This window comes from Alligator mississippiensis, chromosome 1, assembly GCF_030867095.1.
Source record: "Alligator mississippiensis isolate rAllMis1 chromosome 1, rAllMis1, whole genome shotgun sequence".
Taxonomy (NCBI): Eukaryota; Metazoa; Chordata; order Crocodylia; family Alligatoridae; genus Alligator; species Alligator mississippiensis.
Genome location: NC_081824.1, coordinates 275,929,707 through 275,957,351, shown reverse-complemented (window position 1 = coordinate 275,957,351; position 27,645 = coordinate 275,929,707). Strand labels below are relative to the sequence as shown.

Sequence of the window (27,645 nt, the reverse complement as noted above, 5' to 3'; positions counted from 1 at the left end):
TCTCCGATAGTCCTTGCACAGAGTAGGGAAGACCCATGTGGAGGGAAAGGAAGACAGAGGGGGCAGGAGTAGTGGGGCTCAAACTCTCCCCTAACACATATGCAATATAGCATATTTCATTCTTAAATATGAATTTCCAGTCTTTCAGCATTTTGTCCTCAGAACCTTAACATTCCTTTAATGCAGTTCCTGGTGGGTGAATAATTTAATCTCTTTAGCTCAACGTCTAACTGCTTTTAAATAAAACCTCTTCGGTGAATATTTTTTCCCCCAATTACATTATACATCTGAATCTAAGCCACAAACTGATTTTGTACCAGTAAATCAGGTTCAGAAAGGCATTTTATTACTCTAAATTGACCATGAAGCTAAGTGATCTCCACCCTTTTTCATTTCTACCAGGGGAAAGAGCAAAATCAGTTTTGATGGTTTTAAAGAATAAATGTCGAAACTATAGTATTTTATCTTAATAAAAAACAAACCTTAAGACAGATTCTCTTAAAAATCTCTCTCAACAATGCCAATTTGATAGTCTAAAATTAAGTATCCTACCACTCACTGGGTATAAAGCAGCCTTGATATCTATGACTAGATATTTAAAAGGTCTAAGCCTTGGTTAGGAAATTATATTTTCATCTTCTTTGTTATGTAATTTACTCTCAAACTGATTTGATATTAAAAATCCATTGTGTTGCTGCAGACCCTTTAAATAATAAATATCATACAGTATATTTGTAATTTGTCAAACACACACACACACACACACACACACACACACACACACACACACACAGAGTGTAATGAGCCAGAGTGAAAGGTAAATTAATGAGCAAGCAAAGAACACTTATTATACATTAAATAATATTACATTTTATACAAACATGCTTCTTTTGGAAAGGTTCTGAGTATGTTTTTAACCATCTCAAATAGAACACAGCCGTATAATATATTTAGGTCTTAAACTGGTTAATAATATAATGCCTGAGATGTAAAGATTCAAATCTTTACATCTCTGTATGTTTATTTCTAAAATAATCTCTTTAGGTCACAACATGATTCTCAAACATATACAGTTCTTTTGCCGCTTGGGTATGCAATTACTCTTTTATTATAAAGACTCAGGAAGGTCATTATAATTATGAATATTGATCCTTCTCTGAATTTCTGCCATACCATATACACTCATTCAAATTACTAAGCCTGTTAATACCTTTTCTATACCTAAAGACATCAGTTTACACAGAATGCAGTTCACTATATAAAAATACAATCAGAGTAATATCTTATTTATTTATTTATTTATTTATTTTACTTCCCATGATTTCATTTTAGCCAGTAGATGGAGCCAAATATCCATGAACAACTTTTCCATCAATATCTTGCCAACAGTCTGCTAGTGAATAAGAATATATTACCTTATATTCTTGGACCATTCCATTCTGGGTATCTTCAGGGGGTGGCTTCCAGGTAACCACAATGGCAGTGCCATTCCCATCATTTTTAGATACCGAAACACTTTGAGGTGGAGCACTAGGAGCTGTGTGGGGGGGGAAAAGATGGTTAGCTGCCATGTTGTTTTTCAAAAACAATTTCTGTTACAGTACTTTTTTTTTTAAAACAAGTTGTAAGTAGCACTGGAGGGATAAATGTAAATGACCAGGGATCTTGGTTTTCTCTGATACCACCCCCTCTCCCCCCAATTTTCAGATTAAAAAACAAACTAAAATCCAAATTTTTCCCTGATTAAAATGAAATACCACTCATATATACAGATAGATATAGATATAGACAGATATATAGACAGATAGATATAGATATCTAGATCTCTCTCTCTCTCTCACACACATATATACATACACACATACACACACACACACACACACACACACACACACACACACATAGAGAGAGACAGAGACACACACACACACACACACACAAGTTAGATAGATTGATAGAGAGTTACTTTTTTAAATCTGAAAATTGGGAATTATTTTTTTAATCAGAGAAAACCAGAATCCCTGTAAATGACCTATTTAGCACTGATATTAGAATTTCTTATGTCACCATGAAAGGTATTTCTGCCCGACAGGTAAATTGATGTTAATGGAAAGTGTCTCATGCTGGAACACGGAACTGGAATCCTGGAATCTATTGGGAGTTCTGCCATAGTCTCACAGGACTTAGCCACTTGGGGCAACAATTTCAAAACACGCTAGTCATATTGTTTGCCTAACTTGAGACGCTTGAGGCCTGACTTTCAGATTTGCTGTGCACCCAGAGATCTTCTTAATTCTAAATCAAGTTGTGCACACTCAATACTTTAAAAAAAAACAACAAACCAAAATAAACCAACCAACCAACCAAACAAACAAAAATGAAGCAATAAGTATGCCAAGTTAGAAACCAAAAAATTCAGGCATTCAAAACTGGTGGAAGCTTGAAATATGTTAATAGGCTTTAATTTTTCTGGTTACAGTTTTTCTTTCCTCTTTCAAATAAAACTTCAGTTATTTGTTGTGTAGATTACACTGAAACTTCAGTAGTCCTATTTTTTGTTCATTGAAGTCCTCCTAAATCCCTCAGGGTTTAACTAGTGCTCGGGTGATGCTGCTCCAGGGGCTGAGAGAATAAGTGAAGAACAGCCACTAAATATATCTATCATGGAAGTGGTAGAGGGTGAGTCTGCCAACACATTGAAATACTTATTGTGAGGCACTGGCCACTGGCAACCGCAGTGAGGGAAATGGCTTTGTGAACCCTCTCCTTTTTTCTAGCACATTCACAGAGGAAGATATACATTTCAGCTCCTATATCTTTTGCCCCTGTTCATCATCTTTTCATTCTGTACTAGTGACTGATCCATGTATAAAAGCCTCTTAGAAAGGTGTTTTCTATTCCCTCAGCTAAAGTGCTTTGATGACTTCTGTGGTGTCTGCTATCTATGCTAGATACTTATTAGTAAGGGTTTGAATCTGACACAAGTCACTTGTGACCAGACCATGAACTCAGTGGGGAGGAGTGCCCATAGCACTAGAGATAAAAAGCACATTTCCCATTGTGTGTTGGAAGGGATTTCTGCACATGCCTCTCTCCCTCTCATGGATGGTTTTGAATATTTACTTCTGTGTCACCAAACAACTCACATAATGATCAATCCAACCCACTGACAGTCTCCTCAGCTGCAGATTGCTGTGTTCTCCTACAGCATGCACTTCAAACAAAATCAAATAATGAACATATCAGAGAGAAACACACCAGAATCCCACTTCAAAAAGAAAAGATGAAGAAAGCCTTGCTGCAACTTGCCTTCTTCTAGGGTTTTGGCAAATTTCACTTCGCTATCTGCTCCTTGAAACTCATTAAAAAAGGGACGGGCCTTGAATTCATAGTTTACACCTTTCTTCAGTTCTGGAATAACAACGCTATTTTTGGTCGGGGTTCTCACTTCAAAAATTAACCATTCAGATTCTCCGTGGGAAGCTGGTGTTGGCCTGTACAGAATTTTATATCCCTGAATATACTGGGACTGCTGGTCCACCTAGCAGAACAACAGAAACACACACATTAGTGACCACATAATGGACTGTTTAATAAACCTGCACATAAAAACTATTTGCAAAATTGTGCTTCATACTTGGACTTTCCATTTACATGCAACGAAGTAAACAACATTGCTGAGCTAAATAAAAGCTCCACGAATTACAGTAAAGTATAGGCTTACTTCACAAGTTGCACTAATCCCCTTTTTTGCTCCTAGAACTGCATTGACTTCAACAGATTTATACAGGTGTAAAAATGGAACAATACAGTGATCTTTCATATCCTGTGCTTGGAAATAGAATATTTTTTATATCCACATGAAATCCTCCTGTTGGTGCTAGGAGTAGTTGTAGGGGTTTGCCTAGGAGAAGGCAAGATAAAGGTCTACTTTAAGAGTTTAGACACTGAATACAGAGCTCCAACAAAGAACTATGCCAATCCTCTTGAGGAGTGGAAGGCTCCCAAATTTCATGAAACCCTTCCTTCCTCTTGGAGGAAGTGCATTTAAAAAGGCAGCCAACTGGCACTATCTACATTCTGGTGATTATATTTGACAATGGGCCAGATTAATCCAAGAACTTTCTCCATTCTCACTGGCTTGGCCAGGGTCTACTGTAGAGAGAGGTAGGTAGGTAGCTTCCAAAATCAGGCAAAAGGCAGGTAAAGTTGTACCTTGAACTCTATACCATAACTTCTGAGGGGCTACTGTGTTGGAAAAAAGGTGCTGTCTTATATGGTTACTTAAGAAGCTATTAAATACTTTCATTTTTTTTAAAAGACGTTTACTAATAAAGTTGGACCCAAAAGTCTGAACTCTTATTTATATTAAGGCTGCTTTATCTCACTCTTGCAGACTAGAGGGGCTATAATGAGAATCAGGCCTGATTTTACTAGTGATAGTTGAGACAAAATTTTATCTTAAAGAAGTGGTCATTTGAGCAGCTTTCAGTATCTTTTAACCACTGTTTTCAATTTAGAAAAAAACAATGTTGGTGTATAAGCAAGTTAAAAAATGATAAAAAGTCTCTTTAAAAACAGACCAGGTTTTTCCCATTTACAGCCACTGCATCTTGTGCCATAATAGAAGTGCCTGCTTGCAATTGAATACCTTAGTAACATGTTTTCTTTTAAATAATTTGTGAAGAATATGCACTGGCTAAAATTGAGGTAATGGTTAATGTTTGAAATTGCAGTGAAGCCACAGGCCACCCAAGAGACCAAGAAAATTTGGCTGCCTGGAAAAAAGCTGGGTCTGTAACTAAAGGTCAAACAAAATTGTACCAGGAACCTCGCAGATGCTGTTAAGTGGTTTGTTAAAACAGGAGGCTGCCTGCTGCAGGTGGTCCTTAATGTGGGGTTCAATATAATTACAGTGGATCAGAGCAGTCATCATTATGATTACTTATTTTTTGCATTATTGTAGCTCCTATAAGCCCTTATCCTGAACCAGGACTCCAATGTGCTAGAGCTGTTATACAGCTCTTGACAAGGGCAAATATTGTTTTTAAGCTACAAAAGTTATGCTGTTGTAGGTGCAAGCACCTATCATGCTGACTGGTACTTTGGCCTGATCAAAAGGGAGCTCTGAAGAGACTTCAAGACTCTATTTTCCCTGGCATAAACTCCCTACCATGCCCCATGACACCACCCCCACTTTTCTTCATTAATACTGCTTTAAAATGAGGTATTTCATGTTTTATTTTCTTCCCATTCCCTTCATGTACTCCCTTTATTCCAAAATGCATGCCCCTCTTATTCTTCAATATTTCTCCCTTCACTAAGGTTCCAGTTATCCCATTCTCTCCCTTCATATCCCCTCTGCATACATCTGTCATTCTTGCCTGACCTTCTTCTTAGAAAGCTTCTTTGGGAACTTCTTCCATTTTCTTTATTTTTTAAACTCTGACTTCCTTGAGTATCATATTCCTCCCATTTCTGATTTTCAGGCTAGCTACTCATAGACTTAAGGTCACTGGAGCATTCCCTGGGAGTTTCCCAGTTTGCTGCTTTTCCCTCACCACAATTATTAACTTGCCACCTGGTATAACCAAATAGTATCTACACTTTGCGTGTATGTATGTTTGTGTGAGTGTTCCTCAATAGTTTGTGTAGGGAGGGTTGACCTGGCATTTGCTGGGCTGCCCCCACTAGGCCCAGGGGCATCAAGGATGGTTGGAAGGGAGGAGGGGGCAGAGCAGATGCAGGGCAGAACTGAGGGTGGGTGGGTAGGGAGGAGGAGCAACTAAGCTCTGCTCAGGCTGAAGTTGCCCGGGCACTGGGAACAGTCTGAAGGATGTGTGTGGCCCAGATGTTGGTGCTTCGAGCCAGGAGGGCAGCTGCTTACACAGCCTTGCCCTCAAGGGACCCCACTGCCTCCCTTCACTCCCCACAGTCTAGAATGCTGCTGCTGTGGTGGGGGAGGGACAGGTGAAGAATAGAGAATCATATAGAAGTAGGGCTAGAAGGGACCTCCCTGCTCACCAGGCCTTTAGTGGCAAGTCAGATGGGGGGACAGTCAGAGAAGGTTGTTACAGTGCTTGTGTGATTGCTCCAAGCTCCAGGCTAACACTAAGATAATCAACATCTGTGCAGCTCGAAGTAAATGTGTAACAAAGCCCTCAGTTGGTTTGAATCCTCAACCTTATAAAGGTGCTGAAATAAAATATCCATTCATTTTGCGACTGAATTGATTCATAGATGCTAGGGTCGGAAGAGACCTCAACAGATCATCAAGTCCAACCCCCTGCCTAGGCAGGAAAGAATGTTGGGGTCAGGTGACCCCAGACAGATGCCTAATTCCAGCCTTCTCTTAAAGACCCCCAAGGTAGAGGAGAGCACCACCTCCCTTGGAAGCCCATTCCAAATTTTGGCCGCCCTTACCGTGAAGTTGAGTATTCTGCTTCAGTTCCCAAATTATAAGATCTGTTTCATACCATATTCAACAGACCAAAAGAGCTGTGTTATCTCAAATACAGAGTATTCTAATATAATAAAGGGCTTAGTCTGTCTCTCTGTCTGTTCGTAACACTTTTGGGCAACCGAGCTGAGAGGGCAAACAGTGATTGGCTGCCTGGGCTCTGCCTCCTCAGGCAGGGAGAGAGCTGCCGCCGCCACTTCAGGGAGGGAGGCCGGGGAAGTTCCGCTGCTCCAGGAGAGGAGGCGGAGGTGGATGGGGGGAGGTAGCCGCTGCTGCCACCTCAGGCAGAGGTGGGAGAAGCCCCGTTGCTCCAGGGGAGGAGGTGGAAACAGAAGCTGAGATGGGGGGGGGAGCCACCACCACCACAGCCACCTCAGGCAGGGAGACGGGGAATTTCCCCTGCTCCGGGGAGAAGGCGGCGGCGGGCAGGGGGAGGGAGCCGCTGAGCTGGAGGCTGGAGGAGGAGGTGGCGGCAGTAGCAGAGGGACTTTTTACGTGGCCAGCACCAAAGGGTAAGCACGGGGCGAGCCATGTAAATACTCCCTGAAAATTCCATCATTCATGATGGGCAATTAGCTAGTTGTCTATAGATGTCAATAGAAAGGATCTCATGGGTTTTGGTTGCCTTTGGATAAGTTCCTTAGCTCTGTGACAGTGAAGTTGAGCTCCCATCATACAGCAAAACATCCTAAGTGGAGAAATAATTGTGAAGAATCTTTTTTTTGTCTGAAGCCTTCTTCAGTGAAACAGTACGGTGCAGTTAGTGCCAGTTCCCAGGGAACAATTTTCAAAGGGAACAAACAACTTGTAAAGCTTCTGCATGTAGTATGAACTCAGAATCTACAATGTCATCAAATATCCAAAATAAGATAAAGGTTTCTTCTCCCACCCTCAAGATGCCCCTCCCATTCAACATATATAATTTAACTTACTGTCCAATGAACTTCAATAGAAGAAGAAGAAAGGATGGTGGGATTGTGGAGGTGAAGAACCACATCCCCCAATTCTCTCTGGACCTGTTTGTGATCCACACCCTGACTTGTAGGTGGAACATCTGTAACAATTTAAGAATCACTTCTTACAAATAAACTTACTCTTCAAAGTACATGACTGTAGACAAATAGGCTTATCCCACAGTACCCACCAGAAGAGTCCAGGCATACAAGTAGAGTTACATGAGCAGTCTTTCAAGGCCAACTAGCTATTCAATAGCAGATCAAAATCACAATTAACATTTTTTCAGTATAAGTAATGAGGAGGAAATTGGTCAGGGGAGAGTGGAGGAAGAGGAGGGGGAAGAAAGCAAAAGGTAAAAAGTAACCATGAAGTTACAAACAGATGCCATCCTTGTGGCAGGATAAGATATGTGCTGGGATGTCTACTGGAACAACTGATAATATAGATGAGCAGAGAAAGACACTGCCTGGGGCTTCAGTGGCCCAATGTTGTAGGACAACATTCCCAGGTGCCTGGCTCCAACCCAAGGTGTGCATCTGCAGGCGCAAGACTTCAAGGGCTTCTGAGGCCCCATCCTTCAGGGGAATTCTGGGAGTACACACATCTGGGGAACAAGTAGGGTTCCCCAGAACATCCCCAGGTTAGGATCAGGAACCCAGGGCCACTGTCTCACAGGGTGGGAGCTATCCCCAGGGCAGCTGGAGAGTATGGTCAGCCCTGAGCTCTTGTGCCAGAAGCAAACTGATGTCTGCAGTGAAGAAGTGGCTCAAACTATTACTAAGAATCATCATACCGCCATTTTGGTGCATTTGGGGTGTGACAAGAGGCAGGAACATATGTTTGCTCATGTTTTGTGCCACCGTAAACATGTTTATGGCAGCCCAAGGGTCAGAAATAGCTATAGTACATGAGGATTAGCTATAAGAACAGCAACTCTCTCTCATTTGGGGAGAGGGAAAATTCAAATGCTCACTTCTAAACACTACAGAGACCAGGTACTAGTATAGGGAAGGCAGGGCAGAAGCAACTGATATCTAAACATTAAGTAGCAATCACAGTTATTTTTGTTTAGTTACATATGATATGTCATTAAAGTGAAAACGTGAGCCACATGGATGTAGCTTTTCAAATGGCAGAAGCTCTGTGAGCAGGAATCAAGGCACAATTGCCCTCTGTCTGCCCTGTTATTAGTAAATCTAATCTTGGTATCTTATCATTGAAAGAACACTTGTATGTATGGAAAAGGTAGAATTCCACTTGTTATTTTGTATGGCTTAATCTACTAAAATAGGGACAGATGTTCTGCAAATCTGGAAAAGAAATGACTTCCTCCTTTTCTACACATTTATAGAGCACTCATCACTGTAGCATTTGAATATTATGGATAGCCAGCAGAATACAGGTATGTACATTTTTTATATTCCCACCTTTTTATCAACTCACTGGAAACAAAGCCATGCTGACAATGGAATTAAAATCCCAGAAATACTCATGAAATGGAATTTTTATTTTTTTTTAATATTCACAGATATACTAGTCTACTACAAAGTATATTACAATATGCTTGTGCTCCATTCTGTTACTTTTCTGTCTGGTCTCTTCCAGTGATAGGGCCAGGTATTGAAATGTGCAAGCACTCTGCTCCCTGAAGCACTCAGTAGGGTTCTTGACAATTTCAATACCGGTCTACTCATAAAAATGGGCAGAGAAGAAGCACAGAGGAACTGCATATTTGCATATCTGCAACTGGAATAAAGCCAATTTCATAAGTTTGTTGCAGATGCCTGATCCATCTGTGGAGCTGAGATTTGAATAACGGTGCTGAAAGCAGTTTCAATATGTTCACATAAAATATAACAGCAAAAACAACAACAATAATAATAGAACCCTAGGAAAAATATACTTCTTGATGGTGTGGTTACATTTTTAGCCCATTATCCATCACAGTGTTTTTTCTTTTTTTAATCATCAGCATATATAAAAAAGCTGTCCTGTGAACAAATTTCTTATCCAGAAACACAGCCCACTGTAAAGGCTACACCACTTGGTAATCTTGTCATGCAATGTCTCTAAAGTATTTACAAGAATGTTGGATGTCTTCAAAACTAAATAAGCAGAGCGTGGCTAGCGTGCAGCCAGTGGGTGACAAATCTGGCTGCTTAGCAATGAACAGTGAGAAAAATAAATATGCCACTGAGCTGCTACTCTATACACACATGTAATATATTGTACCAAGTGGTCCATCTATCAATGCATTTTTTCCTCATTTTGAGGCTCTTAAAAACATTAACCTTGACTGTGTGAATGATTGTTTAAATCTCTGACCATCTTTTCAACCCAGAGTTTAAAAGGAAAGTTAGCTTAGTAAGTAACTAGTGATATTTTCTCTACTGGCCACAAGAGATAAGTTATCAACAGTAATAACAAAATGCTAACACATTCACACATCTGGGATACTCAGTACAACTTGTCTCCTCTGTTTTTCTAGTCTGGACATTATGCTCTCCAGGGTTGGGATTGACAATATTGTGAATGGGACCAGTACCAATCATACAGATTAGATTTACAACAATGGGGATTGCCACTTCAGAGCTGCATTTAGCACAAAGTAACTACAGCCAATAGCCCATGTCAACGAAAGTCAGACAGGAACATTTTGATACATTTTGTTCAAATAAGGACCACAATGTAAGTACTCCATATAAGGCTACGTGACTGTGGGAGAATGAGAGAGATACTTAGAAGGACTTATTTTTCCTGAGATTTCTTTATAGCAAGAGCATCTTCCCTAGATGGTTAATTTGCTCCCCAGTCTTTTAGGGCCCTGATGCACATCAATTTTGGCCGCTTCTCAAGCTATTAACCTGTGGATTGTTTGTATGTTAACACCTTTAAGTGGCTTAAAACACTCATGATGCAGCTCAAAGTTATGCCACTTCAGGGCAGGAGGTGACTGTGGCAATCCTGATCAAACTATGGATGCTCTGTCTTCTATACAAATTTGATGGAGATATTTGCAGAGATACATTCATAGTAGTAGTAGTAGGTAGAGTCGGAAGGGACCTGAGCAGATCATCAAGTCCGACCCCCTGCCATGGCAGGAAAGAATGCTGGGGTCAAACGACTCCAGCTAGGTGATTACCTAGCCTCCTTTTGAAGACCCCCAGGGTAGGAGCGAGCAACACTTCCCTTGGAAGTTGGTTCCAGATCCTAGCCGCCCTGACTGTGAAGTAGTGCTTCCTGATATCTAGCCTGAATCTACTCTCGGTCAACTTATGGCCGTTATTCCTCATTACTCCCAATAGTGCTTGGGGGAACAGGGACTCTCTCATAGCCTGCTGGTCCCCCTTGGCCAGTTTGTAGATGGCCACCAGATCCCTTCTCAGCCTTCTCTTGTGGAGGCTAAACAGGTTCAGGTCCCGTAGCCTCCACTCATAGGGCCTGCCTTGCTGCCCCCTGATCATGCGAGTGGCCTTCCTCTGGACCCTCTTGATGCTTTCCACATCCCTCCTGAAATGTGGAGCCCAGAACTGGATGCAGTACTCCAACTGCGGCCTGACAAGTGCAACATAGGATCACCACCTTGGACCTGCTCATGATGCATCTGTGGATGCATGACAAGGTGTGGTTAGCCTTCCTGACCGCGTCCCCACATTGACGGCCCATGTTCATTTTGGAATCAATAATGACACCAAGATCCTTTTCTGCCTCTGTGCTGACTAGAATAGAGTTCCCCAGCCTGTAGGTATGCTGCTGGTTCTTCCTCCCTAGGTGCATCACCTTGCACGCATCAGTATTGAATCCCATCCTGTTCTCTTCCGCCCACTCCTGTAACTTGTCTCGATCTAGTTGCAGCCTGTCCCTCTCTTCCAGTGTGCCCACTTCTCCCCACATTTTCGTGTCACCAGCAAAATTGAACAAGGTGCTTTTCACTCCCTTGTCCAAGTCACCAATGAAGATGTTGAATTCTGCAGGCCTGAGGATCGAGCCCTGGGGAACCCCACTTCCCACATCCCTCCATGTCAAAAATGACTCAACCAACACCACTCTCTGGGTGCAGCCCTGTGGCCAATTTGCGACCCATCTGACTGTGTAGGCATTGACGCCACAGACGCCTAATTTTTTAATGAGGCTGGGGTGAGAGACAGTGTCGAAGGCCTTCCTAAAGTCCAGAAAGACTACGTCCACCGCACCTGCGTCCAAGGATTTTGTGACCTGGTTGTAGAAGGCCACCAGGTCGGTCTGACAGGACCTGCCTTGAATGAACCCATGTTGGTTGCCCCTAAGCATGATCTCCCCTGCTGGTCTCTTGCAGATGTGCTCCTGGATAATTTTCTCAAAGAGCGTCCCCAGGACCAAGGTAAGACTAACGGGCCTGTAGTTTCCTGGGTCTTCCTTCCTCCCTTTTTTGAAAATGGGGACCACACTGGCCCTTTTCCAGTCCTCTGGCACCTCACCAGAGCACCATGAGTGCTTGTAAAGCTGTTGTAGGGGTTCCACAATGACCTCTGCCAATTCTCTAAGCACTCAGGGGTGGAGATCATCAGGACCTGCTGACTTGAACACATCTAGACCCACCAGAAGTTCCCTAAATAGGTCCTCACTGACCCTGGGCCTGGCAGCGCCTCCCCTGGGTCCATTGGGGATCCCAATGTGGGGGATGCCCCGGTCTCTACTCAAGAAGATGGAGGGAAAGAAATTGTTAAAGAGGTTAGCTTTGTCGTCTGGTGTGACGACCAGATTTCCTAGCATTCCCTTTCCTCCAGGGCATTAGCCTGGTTAACTAGCCTTAAATTGGACTTATAATTGTATTTCCAAGTTAGCCACGTGAAAGAAGCTCCCAGAGCTCCCAGACCCCGATTGGCTCTGGCAATCTCTGAGCTCTACCTGCGTGGCTCCAAAGCACCCTGTTCCATGCATACAAATCCACCCATGGATGAAAGAAAGCTGGCAGTGGCTGCTGTTGGGTGGAGTACAGCCTCCCGCTGGGGAAGCTGCTGCTCCAGGCAGGGTGAGGTGGCTGCGGGTCAATCCAGGCTGCAGGTGTGGGTCTCTGCCACTGCCTGTGTGGATGTGGGAGCTGGCTATGGGTGAACTCTGCTCCCAGCTGTGGAGTGAGTTGGGGGAAGCTGCCTGTACCAGCCACCACCTACATAGCCCCTGGTTCTGGCTCTAGCTCCAGCCCTGTGCCCACTGATGCTGGCTTCCCAGAGCCGCTGCCTGGGCTTCCCCCTGGGCCCAGGCATGTCTGTCCACTGGCCCTGCATGCTGCTGGGCTGCCCCTACCAGGCCTGAGGGCACTAAGGATGGTTGGAGGGGACAAAGCAGGACTGAGGGGGTGGGGGTAGAGGAAACAACTAAGCCCTGCTCAGGCAGAAGTTGCCCAGGCACTGGGAACACTCTGAGTGATGTGTGTGGCCAGGAGACATGCCTAGATGTGTGTGACAAGGATGGAGCATGTGGGTGCCTGGAGTTGGGAAGGCAGTTGCTTGCTCAGCCTTGTCCCCACTGCCTCCCTCCTCACCCTGCAGTCTAGAACGCTGCTGCTAAGTTGGGCAAGAGACAAGTGAAGCATAGAGAATCATAGAGAAATAGGGCTGGAAGGGACTCTTTTCTCACCAGACCTGTAGTGGTAAGTCACAACTGTACAGGTGTGGGGGCAGTCAGAGGTTTCTAGATGGCTAAGTGTGATTGCTCCAAACTCCAAGTTAGCACTAAACTGACTGACATTTGTGTGGCTCCAAGTACAACATGTAGCAAGGCCCTTAGCTTGTTTGTATCCTCAGCTATATGAGGAGCTGAAATGAAATATCTATTCAATTTTTGACTGAACTGAATATTTTGCTTCACTTAGAAAAATAGCAGAATCAGATGGTGCCATAGAAATCAAGGCATTTGGGAGCTTTAGGCTTGCTACTTCAAGTTGTATAGAACAGATACAACTTCCTTCATAGCAACGCAGGTTGCCATACAGACATTTCTATAGGATGAAGAAATCAGTTCAAGGTCTCTGTCCTGGTATTTTAAACCTTCCATGGAATTAGCTATAGGAAGATGTAAGATCAGCTCTTCCTCTCTGACCATGACTTCCCACAACAGTTTGGTTCTACTGGAATAATGAAACTGTCACTCAATAGGGACGACTTGTAATTGCAAAGGATGGGGCTTTCACGGATGCTGGAGTTGACCTGTAAAATTCATTCCCACAAGAGAAAAGAATGACCCAAACCCCAAACAATTTCAGACATAAATGAAAACTAAATTTATTTGACTCAGTTTTCCCCAAGGAACTTCTTTACCCAGACAATAATGCACTTATTCTTACAAATGCAGCTCTCTCCTATGCTCGTACACAGTAAATGGATCAAGCTAATTCTTCTACCTAATGCTAAGGAGAAAAAAAGAGAGCTTGCCATGCTAATTTTTATTCTGAGGGCACTAAGTTAATAGAATTAGTGCGGAGGAAGAATTTTGATCTTAGAATACAATTTACTTTTTTGTTACATTTGTATATGCTCTTTTTCTCATAAGCATGTAATGCATTGTGGCAAATGAGTAAGTTGCTTATGTGCCAAACTGATTCCAGTCCAAAGGCATTCTTGTGAGTAGGAAATTAAACATCTTACCATAAACTCTAACAACATTTTTCCCCCATCTGTGCTATTTTCTCCTTTCATAAACACAATGGAGTAACTGGAGTGGATATGTATGAACATAGTTCTGACCTCCCAACCCCTTAACCCTATCTCCTTGAAAAACTTTCCCTAACCTCCTCTTGAGTGTACACCTTGACTGAGCTGTGAGAATAAAATGTGCTTTAAGAGTCTGGAGTTGGACATTTGGATGATGTGGCCAGCCCAGCAAAGTAGATGTCGGACAATCATCACCTTGATGATTGTGGATTTTCCTTGCTAGAAGACACTAATGTTGGTGTGTCTGGTTTCCCCTTGAATTTGAAAGATCTTCCACAGACAGTGTTGATGGTACTTTTCCAACAACTTGAGATGTCTTCTGTAGGTCATCCATGTCTCAGCTCTGTACAGTAAGATGGGGATCACAAGTGGTTAATAAACTGGGAGCTTGGTTTTGGATCTAATGTTATGATCTTCAAACACTTGTTTCCTCAGGCGTCCAGAAGATGCACTTGCATATTTGAGGTGATGTTTGATTTCTTTGTTGATGTCAGCCTTCTGCAAGAGATGGCTTCTGATGTATGGGAAATACTTAAATGTTCTCCAGTCTCACTGTGAATTTGAATTACTGGAGCTGGGGACTGCTCATTAAGAACTTGTTTATGGAGATCTTAATCTTCTGGGGCACTGACAGATGTGAGGGAAAAACCCCAAACAAATACACTCTACCAGAAGTAGCAGTGCACTACTTCGACCGGGCTCTGTAGCATCTGGATAGATTGGGTGCTTCAGTGGTGCTTTTAGCTAATGCCGATTCAATCAGTTATTAGATAGAAGTGCCAAAAAAACTTGACTAAAGCATCTGATCTGATCAGAAGTTGGGAAAGCCGGCTGCAGCTAACACACTGACTCTTCTGGGCATGTGTTGGGCTTGGTGCAGTAGCGTGTGGAGTTTAAAGTACCAGCTTTTATTTTTCATGTCTACAAGCAGCACTGAATGTTTAAGTGTCAGTCCCATTTTCATGTATGCCTTAGTAGAAGAAATTGACAATTGCCTGAGGGTCTGTTTCCAAGCGAGCACACATTACAGCATCAGCAGCATACTGAAGCTTGATGACTGAGGTTGGGGTGGTCTTGGTTTTGGCTGAGAGTGGCTGAGATTAAACAGCTTACCATCCATTCAGTAGTTTAGCTCCACTACAACTGGCAGCTTGCTCAAGGTCAAATATAGCATCATGATAAGAAATATTGAGAAGAATGATTGAATGGTGATGCAGCCTTGTTTAACTCCCATCTAACCCCCGCAAAAGATCTGTGATAGATCCATTATTGAGAACTGCTGCTTGCATACCAGCATGGAGTAGGCAAAGAAAGGTGATGAATTTCAGTGGGCATCCATACTTTAGAAGGATCCTCCATAGTGCTTCTTGGCTGACAATGTCAAAGGTTTTCACAAGGTCAAAGAAGGCCATGTAGAGAGGTTTATGTTGTTCCTGACATTTTTCCTGCAGCTGGCAAACTGTGAAGATCAGGTCAGTTGTGCCTCTTGATGTCCTAAACCCATGCTGAGAGGAGGAGCTTTCCAACAAGTGGAAGGAGATGGTTAAGGAGGTTTCTCATGGTGGACAGCAAGGAAATCCCTCTGTAATTTCTATAGCTGAACTTGTCTCCTTTCTTGAAGATTGTCACATGGCATCCGTGAGGTCACTGGAGATTTCCCTCCTCATTCCAAATCCTTAAAATGAGGGCATGGAGCTGCGATATGAGCTCCTCTCTCCACTGCTTGAAGATTTCAGCAGGGATTCCATCATCTCCAGAGGCCTTGTTGTTCCTCATCTGCTTGATGACTTTCCTCACCTCCTAAAGGCTTGTCTCTGATGGGGTGTTGTGGGATTGAATTTGCCAGGTACAAGGAGTTTGTTTTACCATCAAGAATGTACTCATAAACCAACTCAACAAGTTCCCTTTCAGAATTAAGGAGCACCTCATGACTCTGTCTTAAACTGGCAGGAAGCCAATATGTCACTGTCATCAGCATGTATGCTCTGACTCATGAGCCAATGAAACCAAGGAGGAATTCTACGCCAATCTTGACTAAGTCCTTTCTGACGTTCTAGAAGGAGACAGACTTATTCTTAATGATTTCAACACCAGTCAGAAGGGACTCAAATCTCTGCAACAGAACCATCGGAAAGGAAGGAATAGGAAAGGTCAACTCCAACAGCATTCTCCTCTTGACCAAATATGCAGAATATGGACTCAACATTACCAACACTTTGTTCTACCAGAATAACAGGTGCAAGACATCATGGCAATACCTGCAATCTAAGCATTGGCACCTGAATGACTATGCCATTGTTTGGGCCCAGGATCACAAAGATGTCCCCATCATACAAGCTATGCTAGGAGCTGACAACTGCTGGACTTATCACTGACTCATCTGCTCAGTTAAATCACTTAAACTGGCATCCAAACAGCAACTGCAGCAAAAGTAAGCCTGATGGAAGATCAATGTCAAAGACTCAAGGACCCAATCAAGTGAGACTTCTTCCTATAATAGCTAAAATTTATTATGCTTTTGGACCCAGGCAGAGTAACTATCTTTCAGACTCTGTCTTTCCTATATTTATGCAATGCTTTTATAGCAATCAGATTCCGTGTGCTTAACTATAGGGTACAGTTACTGCAGTCTTTGCTTCTCCTGCACTACTTTTAATTCTAAGTAATTTGCCGAAGAAAGCTCTTTATTTGCATGTGCTGCCCTAATTCCTCCAAATGTTAAATTCCGTAATGCATAATATACCATATAATATTATAGTCTCTCCTATAGAATCTTAGGCACAGCTCGAGTCACTTTTCAGAATAGCCACACAGAGGCATGATTATGTCATTTCTGCAGTATTCAAACGAAAACTTTATGAAGCTAACAATTAGTTATGTTGCTAACAAGAGTCGCTATAGAAAGTATAATTATTTCAGAATAAAAATTATTAGCATCCCATAGGGTAAAGCTTTTAGAGTTTATGTTATACGAAAATACTGCTTCAGAGCAATAGAAGTTTACTGTCTAGTATATTTTATAATATTTAGATGTCATGTAAAATATATCATAAAGATAATCCTGCATGTAACATAGCTTAATGTAATTATTACAGAAATGGTAGGCAAATCAGTGCTTCAGTATTTAGGCTTACCTTGTGTTTTTACTGGGTCAGATATTTGGCTAGGATCACTAAGTCCATATGCATTAGCTGCCCTTACCAGGAAGAGGTAAATTGCATTTGGTTTCAGCCCTTTAACTGCAAAACTCTCTGTTTTCACATTTTCTGCTACAGTTTGCCAGCTGCTTCCAGATGCATGACTAAGGACAAAACACAGACAAGAGCAGGTTAGCACAGGCTTATTTCACAATACATTATAAATAAATGAAAGTGCAATCAGATCACATGAGACTCATAATACCTGAAGGCCTCTATTATATAAGAGGTTGGAGTTGCACCTGAATTCAAATTAGGTTGCCATGACAACGTTACTGTATTTTTGCTGACATCAGTGACCTCAGGTTTTGATGGCGCACTAGGAATCAAGTTTGGGTCAGTGGGTCTTGGTGGCTGCACTGGAACTCCAAATTCTAATAAAGAAGGGAATAAAGCAGCAGTGTATTCAGTTATGTGAGCATCTGTACTGCAATTTATTACAAAATCAGATAGCAATTGCATTTTAATTTCTGATTTTATTTTATGGTTTATTTTTCTCCACCAAGAGAAACCCTAATTGATTTACCTTGGACCTCAATGTAAGCACTCCATGTAGCTTCACCACTTGGGGTGGAGGCAACGCAGGTGTACCGACCAGTGTCACCCAGCTGAGTGGGAAGAGAAGAAAATAAATATTTTAAACAATCAGGCACTCAGCGGGTTAGAAAAGTAATTACAGATCTGCATTTCCCTCCATGAATATGGATAAATGCATTATAATTCAGAAACTTCCAACCAAAAACTTCCCATCAGCCCTTCCTTCATTCATGGAAAAATAAAAACCAGTGAATATTTATTCAGCAGTGTTTATATCACTGCATAACACTAGCATATTTTTATTTGTGACACAGAACTACACACCAAATCTTGCACTCTACACTTACTTCTTACCTGGAAATACTCCCATTAATATCAACAAGGTAAATATGTACTGACTATGAACTGAAAACTCCCTATGAATTTAGTACTCTCTTAAATACATGTGTATTGATTTAGCTATAGGACCTCAGCAATAGCATGACTCTAACCCTTGAAATAGGCCTTAACGCTAAGGACAGAAATCACACCGATAAAATGACCCGAAACCAGTTCAAATCTGTAACACAACAGGGCTAGGTACTAACATCCAAAAAGCCTGAGGGAGAATCTATCGAAATTCTGCAGTTTCACACATGCAGAGAGCCTGCTCTGATGTGCTGCAAATCCAGCACATCAGAACAGATTTGATTAATCAAGTCTGCTGGAGCACATAAATTGATACACTCTGGCAGCCTCACGCATCATGTGTACCAGCAGCAGAGTGTGCCTCCACGTTGAGAAAATGGTAGCAGTGAGCTCTGAACTAAAACATGCTCAATGTGCTTTAGTTCAAAGTGCACCGCTGCCATTTTCTTGACTTGGAGGCACAGTGCGCCGCTGATACATGTGACACATGAGCACTTTAAATTAGTGTGGCTCTGAAACACATTTTTTAAATGTCCCAAGTTTTCAAAATGGCCAAAAACTGTTTAAGATAAACCTGGATGGATATAGCGCAGACTTAATTGATTTAAGTTAAATCAGTTTATTGAAATTCTGACCCAGACCCCCTCCAGATTCAAGTTAATTCATAGCCCCCCTGCATGCTTTACATCTCTCCTGCACTTGCCATGCAGGTTGGGCAGGTGGGCTTGGCTCAAGCTGTCTGCTCCACCCAAGCAGCAAGTTGTGCTCTATCTCCTCCGAGCTCCTGGCCTAAGCCATGGTAAGTGTGGTTGCATTTCCAGAATCAAAAGTTAATATCTATTTACTTGCTTATTGGTTCAATCTATGCAGCTTAGACTAACCTGTGCAGATTGAATCAATTCAGCCTTGGGTTTTTTTACCCTCTGTACTTAGTCTAAGTGGTTCATAGACCTTCTCTTACATTAGGGTGAATTTTAGTCTTTGGTAGACCAAATACAAGGAGCCTGCACATGCTATTATCACCAAAATCTGAACATTGGACTATATGCCCCCTTCTGTGACTTAATCACCCTCCTAAGACACTATGCTCAAAAATGAGAGTTCACTCATATCTCAGTCTGAAAGGATGATCTAGGGGAAAAAAAACCCAAAACCCCAACTCAGAATCATCAAAACATCAAAGGTTCAAATGCTGACCTAAAGAACGATTCATCAGGTAATCATAGAATCTCCAGTTAAAGTACTGTTGGGTGAGAAATCATACACCCAGCCTACTTTTACAAAGTCTGATGTCCCAAGGCACAAACTGATACAAGGTAAGAACAGGTGTGAGTAAAACTTCACAATATTTTATGAGGTTTAATATACTTGTCAGGAATGAACAAAAATACTGACCCAGTATCTTGCTCCAGTTCTCCAGGAAGCCATTCAAAGACAGGGGCTTAATTACTTAAAAAAATGCTTATGCTGTCAAGATCTACCTTCTATGTACTTTATGCTATATATCCATATATAATTTTTAATCTCAAAAACCCCCAGTGAAAATGGATACTATATAGGAACATCTGTTGACAGAGAACTGAAATCTTATTTATGAAGTTGGGAAAAAATGAAACAACAATGATGCTATAAAAGGACGTTTTGTAAGGACATTGAGTAAAGTTATATTTACAGCGTGGAATTATCAACTCCATTTTATATAATAGAGGGCTGAAGCCCTTGCTTATTTCCCAACAAGGTAAAGATTCATTTTACTATGATAAAAGGTTCCTCCCACGTGTTTGTTAGAGATATAAAGTAATTTTATTAGTATTTCTTAGAAGTATTTTTCCTCATGAAATCTGGAGTAATTTGCCAAAAGCTGAATAATAAGCCAAAGTATTTTAAGCAGAGATAATGAACCATCTGAAGGCACTAAGCATCAAATTAAAATGATATTAATACTGTTATTTAACATTTCATTAATTCTAAAATTAGAAATTGCAACATAAAATAACCTGAGGCAAAACCAAAATGGAACAAAACAAAATAAAGAGAAAGGTGCCACTTCAAGCAAGCTACCTTGGCATAGCGGATCTGTAATGCTCCTGTCTCCAGTTGCTTGATGCGAGAGTCCTGGGTAGAGATGAGGACCCCATCTTTTTTCCAGAGTATTGTGGGCATTAGGGCACCTGTGGCCACACAGGTGAGTACTAAAGTACCATCCACTGCTACAGTCTGATTTACAGGACCCTGGCGAATGACTGGGGGAGGCCGGTCTGCAATGACTGCCAGAAGAAACAACAGGAAATGGATTTCTGCAACTGGAAGCAATTTTCTAATCATCTAAGCAGCAGCAGTTGCTTGAGGCTTTGAAACAAACTAAAGATAATTAAACAAGTAATTAAAGTTGGAGACATGCATTATTCAAGACAGGGTGAATTAATATGATGCACAGCTACAGAATATTAAAATGATATACACTATTTTCAGTAGGAAAAGAGGTTTCATGTATTACGTATTGGCATCTTCTCAGTACTGCTGTCTTAGGAGTGATAATGAAATGAGGAAAGACTTCCTCGTTTCTTTGCAATGGCACGCTGTTTACTTTGTTCTTCTCTTACAACAAAGAAGACCTATTCAACTGGTGATTTGCAGCATTTATCACTAAAATAAAAGACTAGAGGGGAAGGCTACATACAGCATTCTCAGTATATTTTTATTTTATATTTCTAGTTCAACCATGCACTGTTTCCTTGTAGAAAGCTGACCAAAGGTTGGATGGAATAAGCACAGATTTGATGACTGAAAAATTATCACTCTTCTTCAATTAAAAAAAAATGTGCCTGACATTTCCTTACTCTCAGTTCTGTGATGAATTAATCTGTCAGTGCTGCTTTAAAACAAGAATAAGACTCTTTCACACTATTTCAAATTATTTTATTTAATCATTCACTCAGTATAAATTAACTGTTATTATTCCTGCAAAGAGGAGACATCTATGTAATTGTGTTTACCAGAAGAAAAATCAAGTTCTTCAGAAGTAAAAGCTATTGCATGGTTCTTCAGCAGCTTCAACTCCTACCTCATGATATCCTCTTATGAATTAAAACTCTAAAACAACCATAACTTTAAACAGCATTTGCTGGGGAGGTGATGCAACTTGAGAGCTGATTTGTTAGTCTGAAATATAAAACTGAGATCATGATCATTTGTGATCATTAAACATCCCACATACTAACAGTTGCATCTTCACATTGCCATTTTGGCCAAAAGCCACCTGTTATTTCAAATGTATAATTTATTCTTTACTTGCCATCCTAATCTGCTGTGATGTACTGTTACACTTTTTTTTGGCTGTTAACAACTTTGTCTCCAGACATGGCTGAGATAATTCTCTAAGTAGTTCGTATTTCAGTTTGTTATGTTGATAAATTGTTCTGGGTCCACAGGAGTGAGAGGTACAATACAAACAGACTATAATCTTTTTCTCGGAGATACTTTTTTACATAATATACATTCATTTTGACTTCATCGTAATAACTTACCTAAGATACTCTTTGATTTGTTAAGAGTTGTAACAGTATCCTAACATAGAAACAGGATGAGAAGCACTTAAGAATAAAGTCTATCACAGATCGTATCAATATGACTCTGCTGCTATTGGCAGAACTGACTTTCTAATGATATATACTCATGTAGCCACTCCCTAAGTTCATTAGTTGACCTGCGTTCTGTCTGTCACAACCCAAAGTTGTGATTTTTGTTTTGTGTGTGCTTTGGCACTGCTAAATTATTTTCCCGCTAAATTGCAGCTTCTTTGCACGGTGGAATTTTCTGCTGCAAAAGAGAACCCCGGTGCAACGGAGAATTTCCCGCCAATTTGTAGCTTTCTTTGCATGGTGCATTTCTTTTGCATCTAAGAAATGCACGGTGCAAAGAGTTCCCGCCATTTGTATGAAAATTCGAGCCACATTATTGGTTCACGTTAAAATATGCACACATGGCAGCTAGCGATTGGCTTGCTAGCCGTATAAAGAGCTTGGGTGGTTTCCGCCCAAGTTGGAGAGAAATCGGAGGGAAAGAAATTGGAGTGAGAGAGAAACCTTCGCCTTGCGTGAAGATCTCTAAGCACTGCGGATCCTTACGGACCCAACATATTTCTTAAAAGGCAACAGGGGCCTGACCAGCCTCTGGCCTCTCCCCGTCGCCGATAGATTCCTAGACGTATCCCTTCCTGCACAAGAAACAGACAAACACGGAGCTTCAACAACTCCGTGGGAGAGAGCGAACTTGTCGCAGTCCTCTAACGAGGATTTAAGTGGAGCTGTACCTGGAAAACTGTCCAGCCTACACCACGACCACCTTTAGTGTAAGTAAACAATCTTTAAATCAACCATTACGCGTCTGTGACTAATTCTAGCTCGCCCTGGTCTTCTCCGACCCCACGTGCCCGGGCTGCTGGCCACGGCCCGCGTGCACAAAAGGGCCCAGATCGCTCCCGGCCCGCACACTGTCAGTGTAGTTCTAGTCAATGAAACTTCCATTGACTTTAAGATAAGAGGGAATGACTTCATGATTTCATTGTTTGCATACTGCCACTTAATTTATCTTATGCTTATGGATTAGCAGAGAGGCAAGCTGCTTTTGTTAAAATGAAAAAAAAAAAAATACTATGCCCCTGTGTTACACAGAATAAGAATTATGTACAGCCAATGTAATAAGCACTTGTTTATGGTGACTTATTTGATTCTTTCTAATGTTGTGGGGCTGTTTTATTCAGGGAAAGGCTCGCTGAAGATCTCTTTCCCTACTTCCTCTTGCCTCTACATTTCCTCTTGTATCCATGAGCTTTTCTCCAGTAGAATTGGGCTAAATCTAGCTTAATGAGTATGATTTTGCTATTTTGCCAGCAGTTAGGAAATTGCATGAGGATTCAAAGCCCAAAACCCATTCTTCTAGAGGTTAGAAGTTAGCAGTCAGCTTCTCTTCAGAGTTCACATTATGCTGCTTCTACTGGACTGCCTCCAGTTTTGTAAACGGCAAATTTATTTGCTTACTAAACTACTTTCCCTGCTTTTTTTTTTTGGCTCAAATGATCCCAATCCAGTTAGACCTTCTCTCCTTAGAAGCTAGAATTATTATTATTATTATTTAGCATTGGACAAGTTATAGTGAACACGAGTGGATCATTTTTTGGAGCCCATAATCCAAATAGATCCTTCATTTTTTAAATCAGTCTCCAGGCTTTTCTGAAAAGTAGTCTGTAGCTTCAAGTGGCTTTCCATTCACAGTGACCGGAACTTAATTCTTCCCTTGACTTTCCCATAAGAGAACCTCATATGAAGAGTACTGGTTAACCTTTGTTGCTTCCAAGTTGAAATATTAAATCCTAGGAGACAGAGCAGGCACTGTGGTACTTAGTGAAAGGCCAAGGAAGATTTAAACGTGGGAAAGCAATTTGGTACAAAATAGTCACCCAAAAATGAACAATGTAGAGAAACTAAAGATGAATTAAATTAACAAACAGAGCTAAAGCAGACATTAACAGCTCAAGGAACAATGGCATAATGTGCAGTTCAACAACCACACTGAGAATTTAAAACAAGGACAAGTGGCATCATGGACAGTGCATTAGGATACAAATCCTTTTTACCCAAAACAGACAAGTCATCAAAATTGCTGTGGTTCATTGCTGTGGTTTACAACAAATAAACAACAAACAAGCAAAATTGGTATTGGCAAAATAAATATCTTCACTTTACCATCAGTAACTTCCAAGTAGGCTTTTGTGGTGATACTTCCTGCAACATTTAAAGTCTGGCAGATATAGTAGCCAACATCAGACCTCTGGACATTTGTGATAGTGAGATCACCTGTCTGGGAGACTGAAAAGCGACTGGATGACTGAGGCGGTTGGTATGAGAAAAGCAGATTCTAAAATATGTATGTAATCAGGAGAGGGAGGAAAGACATGGGTTAGACAAAATAGAAACACACTGGTAAATTTATTTTAATATATGAAATCATATGTAAGCTCATTAATATAAACTCATCATTTACAAAAGATTTCTACTATACCTGTTTTAAACATATCATCACTGTGTTACATGAAGCAAACAGCACTGCTGGGACATGTTTCCAATGAAAATGTAGGTTTACTTGTGTACACATATGTGCATAAACCTTACAGGCCCAATCCAATATTCATTGTCAAGGGACATGTCTACACGTTCATTAACGCATTTTGCTAATGCACATTAAATTTAGTATGTCCACTGTGAGCCACTAGAAAAGGGTGTGTTAGTCTATATTAATGTGCATTAGTAAAAGCGAGTGGGGTTTTTTTATGATGCTTTAATTCACATTAAAATGGGCTGATGCCCATTAAAACTCATGTGTAGGTGTGCCCAAGGTACCTACTTACCAACTTAAAAAGCCCATGGAAATAACCTAATATACATACAACTGTGGTAGTCTGTGCACACAGTAAGTAATATTCATGAAATGTATAGCTTGCACATCTTTCAGGATCAAAGCCACCATACTTCTTACAGCAAAAATAATTTTCTTTAAAAAATAAATTTAAAAAGATGGTGGTTTACCTATTTGCATTCTAACTTTTATATGCCCTAAGAATGGAGAAAGTAAGTAACAGGAATGTGCTGTACATTTTTTTAATGATCTGGTTTTAGGCTCTTTAATCATTGTTTTCCTATTCTATAATCAGACATGATTTATAATGAAGCCCTGTGTCAGTTTCCCTTGGCGCAGTTTTGGTATGAATTTACATGGTAAGCTACAAACAGTGGTTACAAAAGTCAGAGTTGAAACCCCAATGAGTCACATGTGTTACATCAAACACTGGTTTCCAATTTCCGGCTGACTCAAAAATTTAAAGGAAAAAAATAATTAAAGTTCATGGACGCTGGATTCATTTTTCCTTCTCACCTGACTGCATTTGTTTGGGGCTTTTTCGGGGGTTTTTTGTTTTGTTTTTTTACAGAAATTCCCCAAACCAGCAGGTTAATAATTCTTTGACTACAATATAAATACAAGAAACAGTTATCCACCATCTCTTTCCATTCAATCCAGAAAAATAAGAGATTTTGTAATAAATAAAACACTACTAACCTCCCATCCCCAAAACCCCCCAACCAAACAAACAACTCAAACCCTTGAAAAAGACACAGCATATATCAGCCTATTTATATTATCAGCTACAACTAGAGGAAACCAGATAAGTATTTATCTTGCTATAGCATATTTATACAAATATTTAACAAACAGACTTAAGGAACCAGTATCTAGATATGTACTGGTAGCTTTGGACTTTTGTTAAAAAAATATGTGATGGTTTGCCATGCTTAAGAGCCATTTAATTAATCACTGAAAACTCATCCCTTATATGCCATCCCTCCATTCAAAAGTTCCTTTCATAATGATATAACAACCACTACCATCACCAAAACCATCTATAGTGCTTTCCATCTGTGGATATCAAAGCATGTTACATGCTTAGTATTGTTATTTCCATTTTACAGATATATAAAATAAGGATCAAGGAAAAGCAGCTTGCTTAGGCCACCCAACAGACCAGTGACAGAGCTGAGAATGTAAATCATGTCAGTCGCAAGCCATTACCGTCTTCACTCCCATGCAGCAGTATGCAAAAATATATGTGTGCATGTTAGTTAGCCACAGTTATATTTTTGGGGTGGTATGAAGTCATAAAGCCCAGATTCATGAGTTCCTAAACTTTGGTGATATGTAGGTCTAATAGTGCAGTTTCACAAATTACAGCATTAGACCTGCATCCAAATTCTTGTGATGGTTGGATTGAGGGTTTTGTTTTGTCCTATCTCTAAGTACCCATATCTCTAATGATCTAGTCTATCCATATCACACCTGTGTTTCACAATAATGAAATAGTAAATAAAATTTAAAATAAACACAATGCTGAAAATCAAGGTGTGCTTTTCAGCTGTTTATTATACAAATGTTTAAACACTGGGGAAAGCAATAACAGTGAGCCGAATATAGCTTTACTTTTTTGTTCAACCAGCTAAAACAATACATTTTAAAATGTGAATAATGTGTAATAGCTGCAACTAAAATGGGGTTCCAGCATTTTAAGGCGTAGCAGTTATATTCTGACTAGTCCAAAAAAATACTGAATTAAGAAATGTGTTCCACTTGCCTGGCATTATTGCTTTAAAAAAGTGGCAAGGAAAGCAAAGTAAAAACTGGCTTTACCTGACTTCCTTCTCTCCGCCAAAAGATGGCTGGTTGAGGGTTTCCAGTTGCTTCACACTGGAAAGTCACTGTTCTTCCCAATGCAGCCACCTGGTCACGAGGCTTCACAACAAAATGAGGAGGCTCTGAAAGAGGAAAAAATATACTAATATCAGCAGTCTTCACTAAAAGCCAGAGAAAAACTTGGTGGGTGCCTGAGCACCACTTTTTAACTGTGTAAAATGGACTATGTTATGAACAATGCTCTAATATAGAGATGCAACACAAGGAGATTTTGGCTCCCAACATCAAGCGCTCAAGATTGTTCCTTTGGTTGCTATACCACTGTATTAAGTCCGAGATCGTGTATCTCTTATTCATGTTGGCAAATACTTAGAAAAGCAAGTCCCACTAACTTGAGTGAGATGACCTACAGAAGTAAGCATATACCAAGGTGAACAAGTATGACACTATCAAGCTTTAAAAAGAGGAGAATAATCACAAGTCAATATGAAAAAATATTGAAGCTACACATGACCCCCAAGCACAATTTGTCCAGTCCTGTGTTACATGCTATGGAATAACTATGAATTCCAGTTCTAAGTCATCATCTTTGGAGAGAGGGGAAAAAAAAGCCACTTAATGGCTTGAATAAAGATTTTTTGATATAGTCAGGGTCTCAAAAAATTTCAATTTAACTGGAAAGCCCCAGAATGTTACTGTGCAAATTATAACCATTTAACATCTTCAATCCAATTATTCGAGAGAAATGAATTTAAAGCAACAGTGGAGCTGAATACTTCCTTCATTTACATAGGCAAGGCCATGTTCAAACAAAATATATATGTAAATGAAGGCAAATTTGAGACATCTGCTCATCCTAACATTATACATCCTGCTAGCATTGTCCAAAGTGTTTGATTTATACAGCCTTAAAAAAAACAACACTTCATCTAGCAGTAAATAAAATGTCAAAAAATTGTATCAGTTAAATTAAAAAAGAGTCAAGAGAATTAGACATACTGGTGGGGCTGCTCCAGAAATACCAGTATCTGTTTTTAAGCTATCCCCTTCTTGCACTTGGAAAAAAAACTGCATTAAAGCTTTTTTACTTTCTATTTACACTCCTGAGAGTCATTTCTTATCAGCTCTTCAATCCTAATTATTCTCCCCTCTTGTC

General features: G+C 40.7%; 1 protein-coding gene across 7 annotated transcripts in view; it reads right to left on the bottom strand.

The window, feature by feature from the left end:
- The window catches only part of ROBO1 (roundabout guidance receptor 1), a 1,177,688-nt gene that overhangs the window by 63,990 nt on the left and 1,086,053 nt on the right, over nt 1-27,645 (bottom strand). For all 7 annotated transcript variants that reach the window (XM_059720628.1, XM_059720629.1, XM_059720633.1 and 4 more), the window contains 9 exons: nt 26,487-26,611; nt 23,996-24,167; nt 20,313-20,518; nt 17,833-17,914; nt 17,512-17,680; nt 17,244-17,410; nt 7,393-7,514; nt 3,310-3,541; nt 1,416-1,537 (listed from right to left, as the gene is read on the bottom strand). In XM_059720628.1, coding sequence (XP_059576611.1) covers nt 1,416-1,537; nt 3,310-3,541; nt 7,393-7,514; nt 17,244-17,410; nt 17,512-17,680; nt 17,833-17,914; nt 20,313-20,518; nt 23,996-24,167; nt 26,487-26,611 — 1,397 coding nt within the window. The remainder of the gene's footprint in view (nt 1-1,415; nt 1,538-3,309; nt 3,542-7,392; nt 7,515-17,243; nt 17,411-17,511; nt 17,681-17,832; nt 17,915-20,312; nt 20,519-23,995; nt 24,168-26,486; nt 26,612-27,645) is intronic.